The following is a 15,546-nucleotide window of genomic DNA, read 5'->3' as shown; positions in this document are numbered from 1 at the left end:
TCTGTCCCCGCAGAGCGATAAAACACCATCCTGCTGTCCCATCAGAAAGGTGAAACCAGCTCCACCCGGGAGATGGTTCCGGGTCCTTAGATTCCCGATAGGTGGAGCAGGCCTGTCCCCTGTCCCAGCCTGACTGGCGGCAGAGTCCCCGCTGGGTGGTGCCAGTAGTCGGGACTCCAGTGCGAACAGCAGGAAGTGTCTCACAGCTGGAGACATGGACTCCGTTCTGTTGCTCCTTCTAGCGCTCTTCTCCTACCGGACCGGAGGGAACCGATTGTTCCGCGGAAGCTCTCCGGTCGGACTGGATCTGGACCTGGAAGTGGACGCGGACCTGTCGGCGGTGTTTCGCCGGGTGGATCCCCGCTTTCTGTCCGTCACCATCGACGCCAGCTTGGCTTCAAATGAGAAGTTCATGCTGCTGTTGAGGTGAGGCTGGGCTCGGAGCCCGAACCGGGCCGCTGGTCACACCGCAGAACCCCGCGCAGAACCCCGCGTCACATCCACCGTGAGCCGCTGACTCTGTTCGCTAATCAGCGCCGGTGCGCGCAGCGGCTTTCCTAACCATGGGGACGGCGCAAGGCGCAGGAGACAGACGCAGCCTGCCCTCCGGTACTGATGTTAGACACTAGGCAGGGGTCAGGTCCGATCCTGATCATCCCCCTTTTCAGCGCACAGAACAATGTGCTGATGTGCTGAAACGGGGAGACGATCAGATGAAGGCCTGGGTCAGAGCGCAGAAGAAGAAACTCCATTCAACCCGCTTTCACTTCGTAAGAAAAATAAGAAAACCCACTGAGATTGAGCTGGTTTCCGCTGCTGTGTGTTCCTGTTGCTGCGCTTGTGAAGCAAACATGTGGCGGTTCTTGCACCAGAGGCATCCTGGCTGTAGAATATTTTTATTAGGGCTGGGCAACGATTAAAATATTTAATCGCGATTAATCGCCCTGATTAATCGCGATTAATCGCGATTAATCGCATTGTATTTACAAACTCCAAGAATGAATTCAAAAGTAGTGTAAAGAGCACTTTTATTTTAATGTTCTGCTGCCATATGAACAAAAGTGTTGTAACATTTGTAGCACTTATTTTATACTGGATATTTTCAACCCATCTATTGAATTTAGTGCACTAGTTGATCTTTTCTTCATAAGAGAACAGCAAGCACTGCAGCCAAAATATGGCCTTTTTTGACCTGCTGTATATTAGCCAGTCCCTAAGCTTGATGTATCATGAAACTGTTGACCTTTTGGGTTTTGTGGTTTTTATTTTATTATTACAATTAAATAATAATAATAATAATAATAATAATAATAATAATAATAATAATGCTATGTTCAGTGTTTTTTCGCTAATCCACCTCTTATATATTTCATTCCTTATGTAATTTTGTCTGTGTTGTGTGCACCTGCCTGTTGCTTTAATCCTATAAATTTCCCCGTCGTGGGATAAAAAAAGGATTAGCTAATGTTATCTTATCTTAAATAACACTTTTTAATATATGTACTGGGTTCTTTCAAGGTCTTAATTACATGTTATGTGTGGGCTCCAGTAACATCCATCCATCCATCCATCCATCCACTGATCTACCTGGATGTTCCCTGGAGGACTGAAACGCCTCAGTCAGAGACGTCAGTCTGTGGGTCTGTCGGGGCAATGAGAGAAGTTTCGTCTCCTCTCTCCGTTTCTGGGGCTCGACGTTTTCATGTTTTTTCACGTGCTTAGATAAATTTGTTGTGTTTCCACTAAAATGAACCGGCTTTTTACAAAACATACAGCTTGATTTCATTTACGGTATTAAAATAAAGCCAAACGGTGCTACTTCCTCTGTTCATGTTTTTCCGCTGCTGCGGTCTCTCTCAGCACAAAAACTTGTGTATTAAGTTTGTGTGAGAGCTGAGTGGGCGGGCCAGGCTGAGCCTGCGTGCTGATTGGCTGGCGCCGCTGAGCCATGTACGAGAGGGGAGGGGGGGCGGGAGAGTGCTGCCGTGACAGCGCGCCTGCTGACTGACACTGACTGAAAGCATGTGAGCAACATGCGTTAATGCGCGATAAAATAAATATCGCCGTTAATAGTGTAATGAATTAACGCGAAATTAACGCGTTAACTTGCCCAGCCCTAATTTTTATATATTTTTATTTATGTTATATTCTGCTCCTTATAGGTGACATACATGTGACAGGCAGATGTTAGCTGGATAATTAGTCAATCTATCTGCTGACAGACGGCTGCAGTATAGTGGCACTGTTGTCTGTGGCGTCAAGAAGGTTTCGAACCGCGAACCTGGGTCATTCTGCGTGGAGTTTGCATGTTCTCTCTGTGCATGCGTGGGTTGTCTCCGGGTACTCCAGCTTCCTCCCACAGTCCAAGAACATGACTGTCAAGTAGGGCTTAAAAAATCAAATCTCTGATTTTATTATACCAAATCCGATTGGTTTGTCACAAAAGAAACAAAATTATTTTAAAAACTTCTTTTTATTAATCGTTTCGCCTGGGAGTTCACCTGAATTCAACGTGTAACCAAATGCAAGCTGTGAAACATCCCTGTAAAACAAGATGGCGGCCCTGTCGTTGTAAGCAGTGAAAACATAACATCTTTGTTGTTAGTGGTTTTACACAATGGGCTAACAGGCTTCACTTCACTTGTGTAACTTCAAACTAACTTTAAAAAAAGTTAACGAGTAAATCAAAGTGCCTTGTGTTATGGTTAAAAGAGGCTTTACAGTATTTTGACAATATATTTTCCTAAACATATATTCTGCATTGCATGCTATTCTCTTCATGAATCCCCAATGAGTGCATTGGCGAAATAAAATCCAGATATTTCCAAATATTAAAATGTTAAAAGAACGTAAATTCAGATTCATTGATTAAATCGATTTATCATGCAGCCCTACTGTTAGGCTGACTGGGGCACTCAGGTGTAAATGTGTGTGGATGGTTATTTGTCCTGTGTGTCTCTATGCTGCATGAGATAGTCACACCCCCACCACATACACAATATTAGCACAGCAGCTGCTGGAACCCACCTGACAGTCATTGTGTGGACGTTGGTTAGTGACTGTGCTCTCTGGTCCGGGTCGCTAGATGGTTCCTACCTCAGATCACTGGAAAGCACTAAGATAACCAAAGAGCAGGTCAAGGTAAAGACCAAGCTTTACCGGAGCTTTAAACAGACAATTTACCAAAAGTATGGTAAAATAAAAAAATCTCATTTCGTTCTGCACGCACTCTGTGCATACAAAATGACAATAAAGTTGTCGAAGTCTAAATAGTTCACTTCATGAAACCTTTTAGCATGTTACTTGCATTCACAGTACACATGAATACAGTTTTACATCAGGCCCACAAACAGCATGCTTTGAAGATCTCAGGGGCATAATCTGTGGGAGGAAGGTTTATTTCTCCTCAATTTAACGTCCTAATGAACCCCTTCGGGAAACGTCTTGGTGGCACTGTGGCGTGTGTAAAAAGTCCAATTTCTGAGTGGTTCCTGTTGCAACAGCTACTATATTTTAGGTGCCATGCATTTAACCATGCACTCCTTCAAGTGTTGGATGTGTGAGACAGCTGTTGTTTCCTGACCTTCATGCCCGGCTTTGTAACGCTCCACTGACTGATACATGGGTCTGCCATGGGTTCTTTCCTTGGAGTTTCATTGGGGGCTCTCCAGAACCGCCATGGGATGTGTTAGGACAGCTGCCCAGTAGTGATGAGCTTCCTTCTCTGACATAATGAGGGTCGTAAAGGAAAAGTGATGGGAGACAGCAGTTATCTGTTCAGGTGTTTGTAGGGCAAAAAAAAAAAAAAAAAAAAGGTTGAACTCTGTTTGCCTTGTTTCTTCCGCAGGTCTCAGAGGATCCGAACTCTGGCCAAAGCTCTGAGTCCAGCCTTTTTAAGGTTCGGGGGAACCAAACAGGACTTCATGGTGTTCAGGCCTAGGAGGAGCCAGCGGCTGAATGCAGGTCTTTTCTTCTTCTTCTTCTTTTTAGCATCAACACGTCTGAATGGTGTTAAACAGTTGAAGGTCGGTGACAGAAAGAGACTTATCCTGTTAACTTTGAGCTTCTTTCAGGTTCTTATCTTCTCCAAGTACTTCCACATGGAAAAAGCGTGACATTTCTTGAATGTTTTTACGCTACACTTTTTTTTAGAAATAGCGTTTCTTACGTTTTACATTTATGTAAACATAGAGAAATCCTGCTTCGTTTTAAACAAAAACACATTTGTTTCACGGTGATGGTATCATTCCCAGGGGTCGTCTGATTGATTAGCTATTAATAAGAACATATAAATGAAACGCATAAATGAGAAGATGCAGAGTAGATGCGGTGCACAGGGTACTAACGACCTGGTCAGCAGATTGGTCTCTGCGCGATGGCTGCTCTCGTGACGGGAACTATGAAAAAATGCCTTCACTGAAAAAAACGGAACTAAAATAAGTAATATTCTCTTAAAATAAGTATATCTGTCCTTGATCTGAGCAGGTAAATAAGATGATCTGCCAATGGAATAAGATTTGTGCACTTAAAATAGGAACAACTCATCTCCATCATCTTATTTCAAGTGCAGGATGTCTAATTATCTTATTATAGGGGTCAAAATACTCATCCCATTGGCAGATAATATTATTTACCTGCTCAAATCAAGGAGAAAAACACACATTTTAAGAACATTTTACTTATTTTTAGATCAGTTTTTGCAGTGTTCCTTTAGCCAGGAGGTGTTTGGAGACGTTTTGTCCTCTGATCAGCGGTTCTTGCTCCCTCAGATGAGCCTTGCAGCAGTACTGGACTCCCTTGGTGGCTGGAGCAGAGGCTGAAAGAGGACTGGACTCAGCAGAAGCTCATCCTGCTCAAGGAGGAGCAGCAGAACCAGCACAACAGAGTCCACTTCACAGGTAGGCCGTGGATGTCCGTCAGGCCGTCCCCCTCTGGAGCTCAAGCTGTCTTCTGGTTGTTCTCCGTCTCTGTCAGAGCTCACCGTGGACCTGCTGCACTCGTTCAGCAGCTGCTCGGGCCTGGATCTGATCTTTGGCCTGAACGCGCTGCTCAGGACCGCGGACAACAGCTGGAACAGCAGCAACGCCCGCTCTCTGCTCCAGTACTGCGAGTCCAAACGATACAACATGTCGTGGGAGCTGGGGAACGGTAAGCATCCGCTCCCGGAGCTCCTGCTCAGACGTCATCCTCCGTCACGCATTAAAGTGGCTGCATCTGCGTCGCTCAGCTGCATGAACAGCACCGCGGGTCAGGTGCACCAAGGCGTTAGCCTAAGATCTACAAAGTCCTGCTCAGAAGGGAGGAAAGCATGTGGGGGAAGATCTTCAGGGTTTTCCACCTGGGAATAATCTCATGTGTGGAGAGACAGACATCAGATTGTTAGGAAAGGACCGCATAGCTCTTCCCAGACGGATGCGTGACAAATAAGGATGTCCCAACCGAGGTCTTCTGTCTGTAAGAAAGTCTGGGTCGTTTGAAAAAACTGCTCCGTGCACAATAAAACATTTATTTTAAAACCCGGACAATCCGTGTTTAGTAGCAGAAGAAAGGAGGGGCTTGGAATAATGACCAGTCCCCATCATTTGAGGCTGGCTTGGATGCATCACAACCAACATCTAACCACATCAGAGACAAAGGAATCCAGCCTCAGGGGTAAGAGAGTCCTTTGTTGACCGGCGGTTACATTCAACTCAGGCTACGTTCACACTGCAGCCTGAAGTGATCCAATTCTGATTTTTTTGTCCATATGCGACATGTATCTGATCTTTTTATGACAGTCTGAACGCAGATCTGATTTTTTCAAATGCGTCCAAGACCACTTGGATATGTGGTCCTGAATTCGATACGTATCTGATCTTTTCAAATGCGACCTGTGTCTGTACGGCCGGGTCGCATTTATCCGACCTGTACGTCACGATACTCGACAAACGTCACTATTCTGCGTCCTGCTGTGCAGAAGAGGGAAGAAAGACGACACCCTACAATGAGAAGAGCAGTCAGTGGACGGAAAGCTCCGGTTAGAAAATAAATGAATGACCGCAAAATGCGCGCCAGCATCATAATCCATGTTTACTTCCTCAAACACTGAGGACGCTTGCTACGTGTGACGTCATCGCGTCCTCGAGTGCCCATGCGGGACACTTAGGTTGAACGCGTTCAGTTCACACAGAAGATCACATAAAAGTTGCATATATTTTGAAATGTGAACGACCACGCTAAGAAAATCCGATTTCACAAAAAAGATCGGAATTGAGCTTTAAGACCTGCAGTGTGAACGGAGCCTTAGTGTTGACACCAAACTGGAACAGGGATCCAAACCTAGTCCTGAGAGACCTGGCCTGACTAACGTCTCCATACGTGATGCGTCAACAGCCAGGGAGTTACCGGCTCCCCATGTGGCTCTCCTTCATCAGGACACTTCTTGATGTGCCTTTCAAAAATATTCACACCGCTTAAACTTCTTTTCACTTTCTGCAAAATGTACTAGCGCATTTTGGGCTCTGATGCAACAGGCCAACACAAAGGTGTCAAATGCGAGGAAAATTAAAGTTGTTTCTAGAAAACTGAAAGGTTTGTATTTCATGTAATGTAAAATAAAGTTTGGAGCTCGTACTAGAAGTCTGAAAAAAAAAAAGAGAATTTCTTTTGAAGTTGATTCAGAATGTTAAAAGTCTCTGAGGAACCCAGAACGTTGGGTGGAGTTATGGACCCTGTTGTAGACAGGAGCGCACTCTGGGTTCTAATATAGCGAGCTGTACTGAGCAGTGAACGTTAAGATTTAAAGAAATCAGCCTCTAAAAGGGAGCCTCAGAGCAGCTTCGTCTGTCTTTCCTTTTCACAGATTATTGCCGTAAAGGTGGAGTAATACTGAAACCCTGCGGTTTCTGATCTGACGTCTGAGTTTCACTTCCGTGTCCGCTGTGGCGAGCGCCGCGGGCTGCAGGTCCATACCCCCCCCCCCCCCCCCCCCCCCCCCTACTGATGCTGTGTTCTGTGTGTGCAGAGCCAAACAGTTACGAGAAGAAGGCCGGGATCCGCGTGGATGGATATCAGCTCGGAGTGGATTTCACCCTTCTCAGAAAGATGATGGCAGAGTCCAAACTGTACCGGGACGCCGGGCTGTACGGCCCAGATGTGGGTCAGCCGCGGGACCACAGGGCAGACTTACTAAAGAGGTCAGCTTTCAGTCAGGATCTGCATTGCAGATTTACCTGTTATGATTCTTCTGTCCTTTGTGGAAATGATCGTTTTTAGCGATAGTAGTGGAGAAAACTGTGAAACCATTGAACTGTGAAACCTAGGCGACCATGCGTGCCTAGGTTTGGATGAAAGCATCTGTTAAACAGCTTAATGGAGATGGATTCTGCACGGTGCATTTAATAGTCAGTGATGAATGACGTTTAAGTTTCATCAGAAGAACTGCAGACTGCTGCAGTAACCCGGGCTCCTCAGTTTGGGTTGAGGAGGCAGAAACGTGCTAAAAACAGAACATTGCTCAAAATTTCACAATGCTTCAAATTTTGCTGATCGTGAAAGTCAAACAAAGGAACAAACTGTTTCTGAAGAGATAACCTTTAGTGTCTTGTTCCTTCATTAGATCGGGGGTTTTACACAGCAGGCAGCCTTGGGTGAGGCTGTGTTGCAGCGTTTTATGTCCGCTCCCGGTTTGCTTGAAATGCCATTACCTTGTTTGCCATTTGCTTCAGCACTCATGTTCGGCCCACTTAGTCCTTAAAAGAAACCAAAGATAGAATTGAAAACTTTCGATAGAGATCCAGAGTTTCTTGAAAAAAACATACCTTTCAGAGCGTCTTGGGTCTACACCTGTTGATCTTCTCTGCTGTATATAAAACTCCACCGTTGTCTTGTGAGGTGGGACCAAACATTTCCCAACCATCTGTGTCTCCTTTCCTGACCTTTATTAAAACTGAGCTGGTCTCCAGATCGCTGGTTCCTGTAATTGAGTCACGGGGTAAATTCCATCTTTCAGACAGACTATTTGCTTCATCTCTGGGCTCTTCCCCCTTCGAGGCCAGCAGAGGCAATTCATTTGTTCTAGGAGGTACCCAGATGTGACTTCATAACAAAGAGCCGTCCTATTTACAAAATACGTCTGTTTGAATTCCTCTTATTAATCTTTGGATTTGAAGCCTCTTCTTTCTTGGGATGTTTAACGATCCTAGAGTTTTATTTCTCAATCTAAAAACGGCAACAACAGGATTCTGTGTTTACTTTGAGTAACAGAAACGACTGGGAGCAAAGGTCACGGTATCCCAAACAAACTCATTGGAAGAGCGGCTGCAGTAGACGTTCCTCCTTGTTGCGAAGCCAGCAGGGTGGAGGGTTCCTTGTTTTTCATCTGATGCATCAAAGCTACCAACAGGTTGGGGTCAGACGGTATTTATTTCCCGCGGTCTGCGCGTCACAGACAAGACGTTTCGCTTTGTTTGGACGACGATACGATATTTGCCGATATCACAAAGTCTGTTAGGATTTCCGACCGACGCGATCGATATAACACGATATCATCTGCCCAGCTAACACTATTAGGTAACACTTTATTTGAAGGGGTGTACATAAGACTGACATTACACTGTCGTAAACATGACATAACACCTGTTATGAACATAAATGACTCTTTATGAATGTTCATTCAGTGAACTATGACACTATTAAAGCAAAGTTGACATTGTTTAAAATGTCTTTGTTATGACACGCCCTTAACTTAATAAAACCCCAAGTCAAGCCCCTAACTTAACAAAACCCCAAGTCCTTAATTTACCCTAATTCCAAACCAAGCCCTTAAATTTAACCTAATCCCAAATCAAGCCCTAAATTTAACCTAATCTCAAACCAAGCCCTAAATTTACCCTAATCCCAAATCAAGCCCTAAACTTAACCTTGTCTCTGTTAATGTCAAGTTGTCATAACAAAGACATTTTAAACAATGTCAACTTTGCTTTAATAGTGTCATAATTTACCGAATGACAATTAATGACAACAGTCTTAAATATTCATAAAGTCATTTATGTTCATAACAGGTGTTATGTCATGCTTATGACAGTGTAATGTCAGTCTTATGTACACCCCTTAAAATAAAGTGTAACCCACTATTATTTACATTGATATTAACTCACAAAATATACATGGATATGATTTGACCATTTTTTTCTAAGCAGGCATTTAAATCAAAACAACATGATGATGATGATGATGATGATGATGATGATGATGATAGATCACCTGTTCACTATAGGCTCATGCCTGGATTTCAAAATAAAGGTGCATCTTAAGAATGACAATATGGATCAATATTTTCATCTTGCATCGATGTAATTGGATCATTAATCACTGAATGGATATATCGATGTGGGTCGACGTATTGTTACACCTTGACTAATTACCCAGCTGTTTAATTCAAGCGTGAAGCAAACGGCCGCACGCTCTCTGGTTCTGGTTCAATTTGCCCGAGCCGCGCATAATCTGCGCGTGGGTTGCGGGCGGCTCCAGCCGACCCGGTTACTAACTGCTCTCCTCTCCGTGTGTCTCTGCCGCAGCTTCCTGCAGAGCGGAGCCGAGGCCGTCGACGCCTGCACCTGGCACCAGTGAGTTGACTGTGGGCACCCTGACCGCAGCCCTCTGCATCCCTGTGTCACCAGCTGCTTCATCACACTTTCCTGTCATCTGTCTCCTAGCTACTACGTCAACAGCAGAAACACGTCATTACACGACTTTCTAGATCCTGAAGTTCTGGACTCCCTGGCTTTAAAGATCCAAGAAGTCCTGAAGGTAACGGAGACTGCGGAGGTCGGCGGCCTGCAGGGTTTGATGAGGGAAGTGTGTGACTGTGTGTTCCTCCTCTGGCTCAGAGAGTGAAGCAGGAAGCTCCTGGGAAGCCCGTGTGGCTCGGAGAGACGAGCTCAGCCTACGGCGGGGGAGCGGCGGGACTGTCTGACGCCTTCGTCTCGGGATTTATGTGAGTCAAGAACCATTTAGGCAGTGTCCACAGCCACCCCCATGATCGAGTCAGGACCAGAGACCCGGCTCACATGTTCCTATTCTGAGCTGAAACTGGACTTTGTGTTCAGGCTCTGATCGTGAGCGTGGAGAAAGGAAGACGTTTGTCCCACTGAGCTATATTATACACTGGAGTGCTAATCACCGTCTGTTAGAACGAGTCGCTTTGAAGCCACCAGCCGCCATATTGGTACTCCCTATTTTCCCCCAGTAACTAGGGAATATGTGCGCTACAGCATCGAATAACGAGGATTTTCTCATGTCCAGGGGGGGCTTAAGACTTTTAAAATGTCAAATGCTATATACTTTTATGTTATGTACTAAAACTATCAAGTACTGAGAAAGTCATGAGCTGAAATATTTTGCATTATATTCATTTAAATATATATGTTTAACATTTATAAATATATAAATAACAATATACAAAAACATATATTTACATATGTGTATACATATATATACATATATACATATACACATACTTATATATACATATATATATATTTAATATGAATAACATGTCAAATATTTCAGCACCTAATTTCCTAGTAGTTGATAGTGTTAGTACATCCACTGACTGTAGAATTACCTGTGAAACGTTTTCACAGAGCCAGAAAACTGCTTGTTGTTGCAACCAAATCCTATGGGATTCTGTCAGAGTAGGGAGGAGCAAGATGGCGGCCAGTGACTTCAGTTTTTCGGCAAAATCAGCACTCCAGTGTATTATATAGCTCAGTGGTTTGTCCGCATCAATGATGTCAGACATGAAAGCAACACGACGCACTAAAGAGATTTTCTACTGATACTACTACTTTATTTATAAAGCACTTTAAAACAACAGCAGCTGCGACAAAGTGCTGAACAGACAATAATCAACAAACATTCAAAGGGCGGGCATAAAAACCAAACATGTTTTAATTGGGTCTTTTTCACCTCTCTGGTCTATACATCTGTTCGGGTGTGTAAAATACCTGACATATACAGCGCCTTGCAAATGTATTCACAGCCCTTGAACTTGTCCCCATCGTGTTAGTCATTCTGCAGCCACAATCTGCCTTGTCTTTTATTGGGATCTTGTGTGACAGGCCAGCATAAAGCCCTGGTCAGGTGGAGGGGCGGTGGGGGATGATGGTGTGGCTTTCGTAGATCTTTCTGAAATAGCTCAACTCACACAGACCGGATAGAGAGCCTCTATAAACACTGAGTTTTCTTGCCACACCTCGTTTGGACTTAGGTCCGGACTTTGGCTCAGTTATTCGAACACATGAATCTGCTTTGATCTAAATAATTCCTCTGGATCTCTGGCCGTGTGTTTGGGGTCACTGTCCGGCTCCGCTCCAGTCCCAAAGCGTTTACAGCGCCTCCTTCAGGATCCTTCGGTTCTCAGCTCCGCACAATCTTCCTCAACTCCGACCAGATTCCCTGTCCCCCCTGAAGAAAAGCATCCCCATAGCATGATGCTGCCACCTCTGTGCTTCACTGTGGGGTGGTGTAATCAGGGGGATGTGCAGCATTAGTTTTCTGGCTCACGTAACATTTAGCCTGTTTCCCCAAAAGTAAAACGTTTCTTTCATCTGACCAGGGGACCTTCTTTCACGTGCTCTCTGTGTCGCCTAAGCAGCAAACAAGAATGCATTAGCTTTTTATTAGTCACAAAACCAGAGTTGTGAGGTACACAGTTGCTTTCATAGTCGTTTACCTCATCTGGTGAGAATCTGCCGACAGCCGTGGATCTCTGCAGCTCCTCCAGAGTCACCATGGGCCTCTTGGCTGCTTCTCTTTGCCCAGTCTGTCAGATCTGGTGGACATCCATGTCTCGGTAGGTCAGCAGGTGGTCCATCATCTCTCCGTGCTCAGACGATGGACCGGGCAGAACTCTGGGAGACGTTCTAAGCTTGGGATGTTACTTTAGAACCTAACCCTGCTTGAAACTGAACCAGAACTTTCTCCCTGACCCGTCTGCTGGGATCCTTTCTCTTCAGGATGTTGCGTGTTCTCTAATGTTCTCTGACAGACCTCTAAGGCCACAAACAGAGCAGCTGGGTTTATACTGGGGCCAAAGTGCACACAGGTATTTATTTCAGTAACTTTACCACTAAGTGAACACATTATATAAATTCATTCAATAATTTCAAGTCCTTATTATGATGATTGTCTTCTTACCGCTAACGAAAACACGGCATTTAGGATTTGAATATCAGACCAGTGAAAACACACGTTTAGTATGGAACGCCAAAGTGCTCAAAAGTAAGTAAATAAAACATGAACCAATTATCTACTCGAATAAATAACAGAAAAAAATATACAAAGTGACAACGAAATAGTGAAATAACTGAATTATTTTAAAATGATCGCCTTTATTATGAAATATTTTTCCGTTCTTCTTTAAAATGCATATAATAATCGTTGATGGGTTCTTATTTAATTCCATCAGTTTTTATTTCAAAATGTGGGCTTAGTTTAATACCTGCTTAGCGGCTATTATCAAAAGGCTCTTTTAATCTGACAAATAAGCCTGACCAGCATGCATATTCTAATAGATTGAATATGGCTTTAGTGATGATTGTGGTTGTAATGTTCAGCAGGTATGAATACCTTCATAAAGCCCTGCAGAGAACCCAGAACCGGGTGTGAGCAGGAGTGTTCTGGTCTCATGGTGCCCTGAGCTGCAGGAACAAAGGAGTGCCGCTTCCTGCTTCGGCCCCATTAAAGTGAGATAAGAGATCTCTGAAAACAGAACACAGTGCAGAACTGTAACCAAAGCAAGTCAGAAACATTTTTATTAGAGAGCTAAAAAAGGGAGGGGCTGACTTATTACTGCTGAAACCCTTAGATATGAAGACTTGAGATGAAAGCAGGAAAGGTTTCTCAGAGCAAAGCCTGCTGGTTGGCAGAGCGTGTCTTATGAGCCAAGCTCAGCTCACATGGAGACCTTCACCTCGGCATTTGCTCAGAATGTTTGAACCTACTAATTGGCCGGGGTCGGTGGGTGGAACCGATGGCAGATCCGGAGGTCTGCAGAGACGGTCCTGAGGGTGTGTTTCATGTGGCTGTGCGCAGGTGGCTGGATAAGTTAGGCCTGGGAGCCAAACTGGGCCTGGATGTGGTGATGAGGCAGGAGTTGTTCGGCTCCGGGCATTACCAGCTGATCGACGATGACCTGGATCCTCTCCCGGTAAGACCTGTCAGAACCACCCAGAACGTCATCGTGTAAGGACGTCTGCAGGGGACACACACACACACATGTGATGCGTTAACCTGCACCTCTTTCCAAGTTATCACTTATTACTTGATATTTAATATGTTTTAAAAGAAAGGAACATGCATAAGATAGTAGATGTGAAGAAATGTTATGTTGGTGTAAAACTGCAGGCCAGGGCCAGGATGAACAGCTGAGTCTTTAACAAAAATCTTCCTGATGCTTGGGTCAACTCAGTCTCTTGGTTCGGTCGGTTTGATTTTCTGCTGCCTTTTGAATGGACCGACCCTGACTGACTCCTGGCTCTCCTTCCAGGATTACTGGCTGTCGCTTCTCTACAAGAGACTCGTTGGACCAGAGGTCCTGAAACTTTGGGCCGTCTCGGACTCTGGCAGGAGCAAAAGAGTGAGGCTGTATCTGCACTGCGCCAACAGGAGGAGGTACTGTGAGGATCAGAGGCCAGACAAAAGGCTCTGGAAACCTGGAGAGGGGAGCTAATCAGGAGGCTGAGATGAGGAACATTAGGCGAGGGGGGGGGGGGGGGGGGGGGGTTTAAAGAGGGGATGTGTAGGCCGATGGGTAAATCTGCTCTGATCATGTCGCTGTTTGTGTGTCTGCAGCTACGCCAGCGGAGCCGTGGTGCTGATAACGATGAACTTGAGCAGGAAGCCAGCCAGGATCTCACTTCCTGTCCTGCTCTCCGGCAGCACAGTGGACGCGTTTGTCCTCCAGTCCAGCCTGCCGGGGAAGGAGGGACTGCAGTCCAGGTGCCTCCATCCTCTCAATACATTCTTTTTTTTTTCTCTCAGCGAGAGACGCGCAGTCACGGGGAAGATCTAATTTAGATTCATGTGGTGCTGCTCGTCATGTGCCACTTCACTGTCTAACCTCTGACTTCCCCTCTAGATGAAATCAGAAAAACATACCTGAAGCACTTTGTTGTAAAGAAATAAAATCTGCGGCTTTCAGGAGTAAAACATCAAACTTGTAAAACTTCAATGTATACCATGTTGATCCTCCTTCTTTATGATGTCTATAGCTGTCTGATTTTCTGGATCTGAACTTCTGAATCTCAGCCGAGTGCGAAGCGGCCGGGATGAGGATCAGTGCCTCCAAATCCGAGACCATGGTCTTGAACCGGAAAAGGGTAGAGTGCCTTCTCCGGGTTGGGGAGGATGTGCTACCCCTAGTGGAGGAGTTCAAGTATCTTGGGGTCTTGTTCACGAATGAGGGGAGGATGGAGCGGGAGATCGACAGGCGGATTGGTGCAGCGTCTGCTGTGAAGCGGGCGCTGTACCGATCCGTTGTGGTGAAGAGAGAGCTGAGCCAAAAGGCCAAGCTCTCGATTTACCAGTCGATCTATGTTCCTACCCTCATCTATGGTCACGAGCTTTGGGTCGTGACCGAAAGAACGAGATCCCGGATACAAGCGGCTGAAATGAGTTTTCTCCGTAGTGTGTCTGGGCTCTCCCTTAGAGATAGGGTGAGGAGCTCAGTCATCCGGGGAGGACTCAGAGTAGAGCCACTGCTCCTCCACATAGAGAGGAGCCAGTTGAGGTGGCTCGGGCATCTGGTCAGGATGCCTCCTGGACGCCTCCCTGGTGAGGTGTTCAGGGCACGTCCCACCGGGAGGAGGCCCAGGGGAAGACCCAGGACCACTGGAGGGACTATGTCTCCCGGCTGGCCTGGAAACGCCTTGGGATTCCTCCTGAGGAGCTGGCCCAAGTGGCTGGGGAGAGGGACGTCTGGGCCTCCCTACTGAAGCTGCTACCCCCGCGACCCGACCCCGGATAAGCAGAAGATGGATGGATGGATGGATGGATGGATGGATGGATGGATGGATGGATGGATGGATGGATGGATGGATGGATTTCTGAACCAGTTCCTTGTTGGTGGTGACTCGTCTTTTAGTGCTTGGCGCTGGGAGCAGTTTGCGGGCTTCTTTTTCTCCTACCTTCTGAGAACCGACCACAGCGGCACTTATGGGTTTGGATCTGAGCTGATTCCTGGAAACAGGTCCAGCACTTCAGTGTTCTGATCTGTGAGCCGTCATCATGCAGGAAAATCCTCAGATCGTCACCAATCCAGAAATCTTTCTTGGCTTTGAGAGCAAAGCGGAAACAAAGTTATATTTCCTGTTTGTGTGCACAGACCTGGTGAATCAAGCCAAGCCGAGCCATGTTTTTCAGCTTCAGTCTTCTCAGCAGCAGGAGTTTTTTTTCTTCCATGCAAATGTAAAAAGCCAGACAGAGGACCCAACGTTTCAGCCAGAGGCTTTCAAGGTTTTTTTCAATCGAACCTCTGGTAGGAAACAGGAAGCTGCTGGAAGC

General features: G+C 45.7%; 1 protein-coding gene across 2 annotated transcripts in view; it reads left to right on the top strand.

Moving 5' to 3' along the window:
* hpse (heparanase) overlaps window positions 1–15,546 on the top strand; it is a 32,106-nt gene that overhangs the window by 1,167 nt on the left and 15,393 nt on the right. Inside the window, exons 1-11 of one of the 2 annotated variants that reach the window (XM_036140535.1) lie at window positions 112–426; window positions 3,848–3,963; window positions 4,770–4,898; window positions 4,975–5,148; window positions 7,004–7,175; window positions 9,558–9,605; window positions 9,696–9,789; window positions 9,870–9,976; window positions 13,078–13,192; window positions 13,532–13,656; window positions 13,837–13,983. In XM_036140535.1, the coding sequence (XP_035996428.1) occupies window positions 215–426; window positions 3,848–3,963; window positions 4,770–4,898; window positions 4,975–5,148; window positions 7,004–7,175; window positions 9,558–9,605; window positions 9,696–9,789; window positions 9,870–9,976; window positions 13,078–13,192; window positions 13,532–13,656; window positions 13,837–13,983 (1,439 nt within the window). In that variant the 5' untranslated portion in view covers window positions 112–214. Of the gene's footprint in view, window positions 1–111; window positions 427–3,847; window positions 3,964–4,769; window positions 4,899–4,974; window positions 5,149–7,003; window positions 7,176–9,557; window positions 9,606–9,695; window positions 9,790–9,869; window positions 9,977–13,077; window positions 13,193–13,531; window positions 13,657–13,836; window positions 13,984–15,546 lie in introns of those variants that run through there. The other variant, XM_036140536.1, reaches the window with a different exon arrangement.

Source organism: Fundulus heteroclitus, chromosome 8 (assembly GCF_011125445.2).
Source record: "Fundulus heteroclitus isolate FHET01 chromosome 8, MU-UCD_Fhet_4.1, whole genome shotgun sequence".
In the NCBI taxonomy this organism is placed as follows: domain Eukaryota; kingdom Metazoa; phylum Chordata; class Actinopteri; order Cyprinodontiformes; family Fundulidae; genus Fundulus; species Fundulus heteroclitus.
This window is presented reverse-complemented; position numbering and strand designations above follow the sequence as displayed.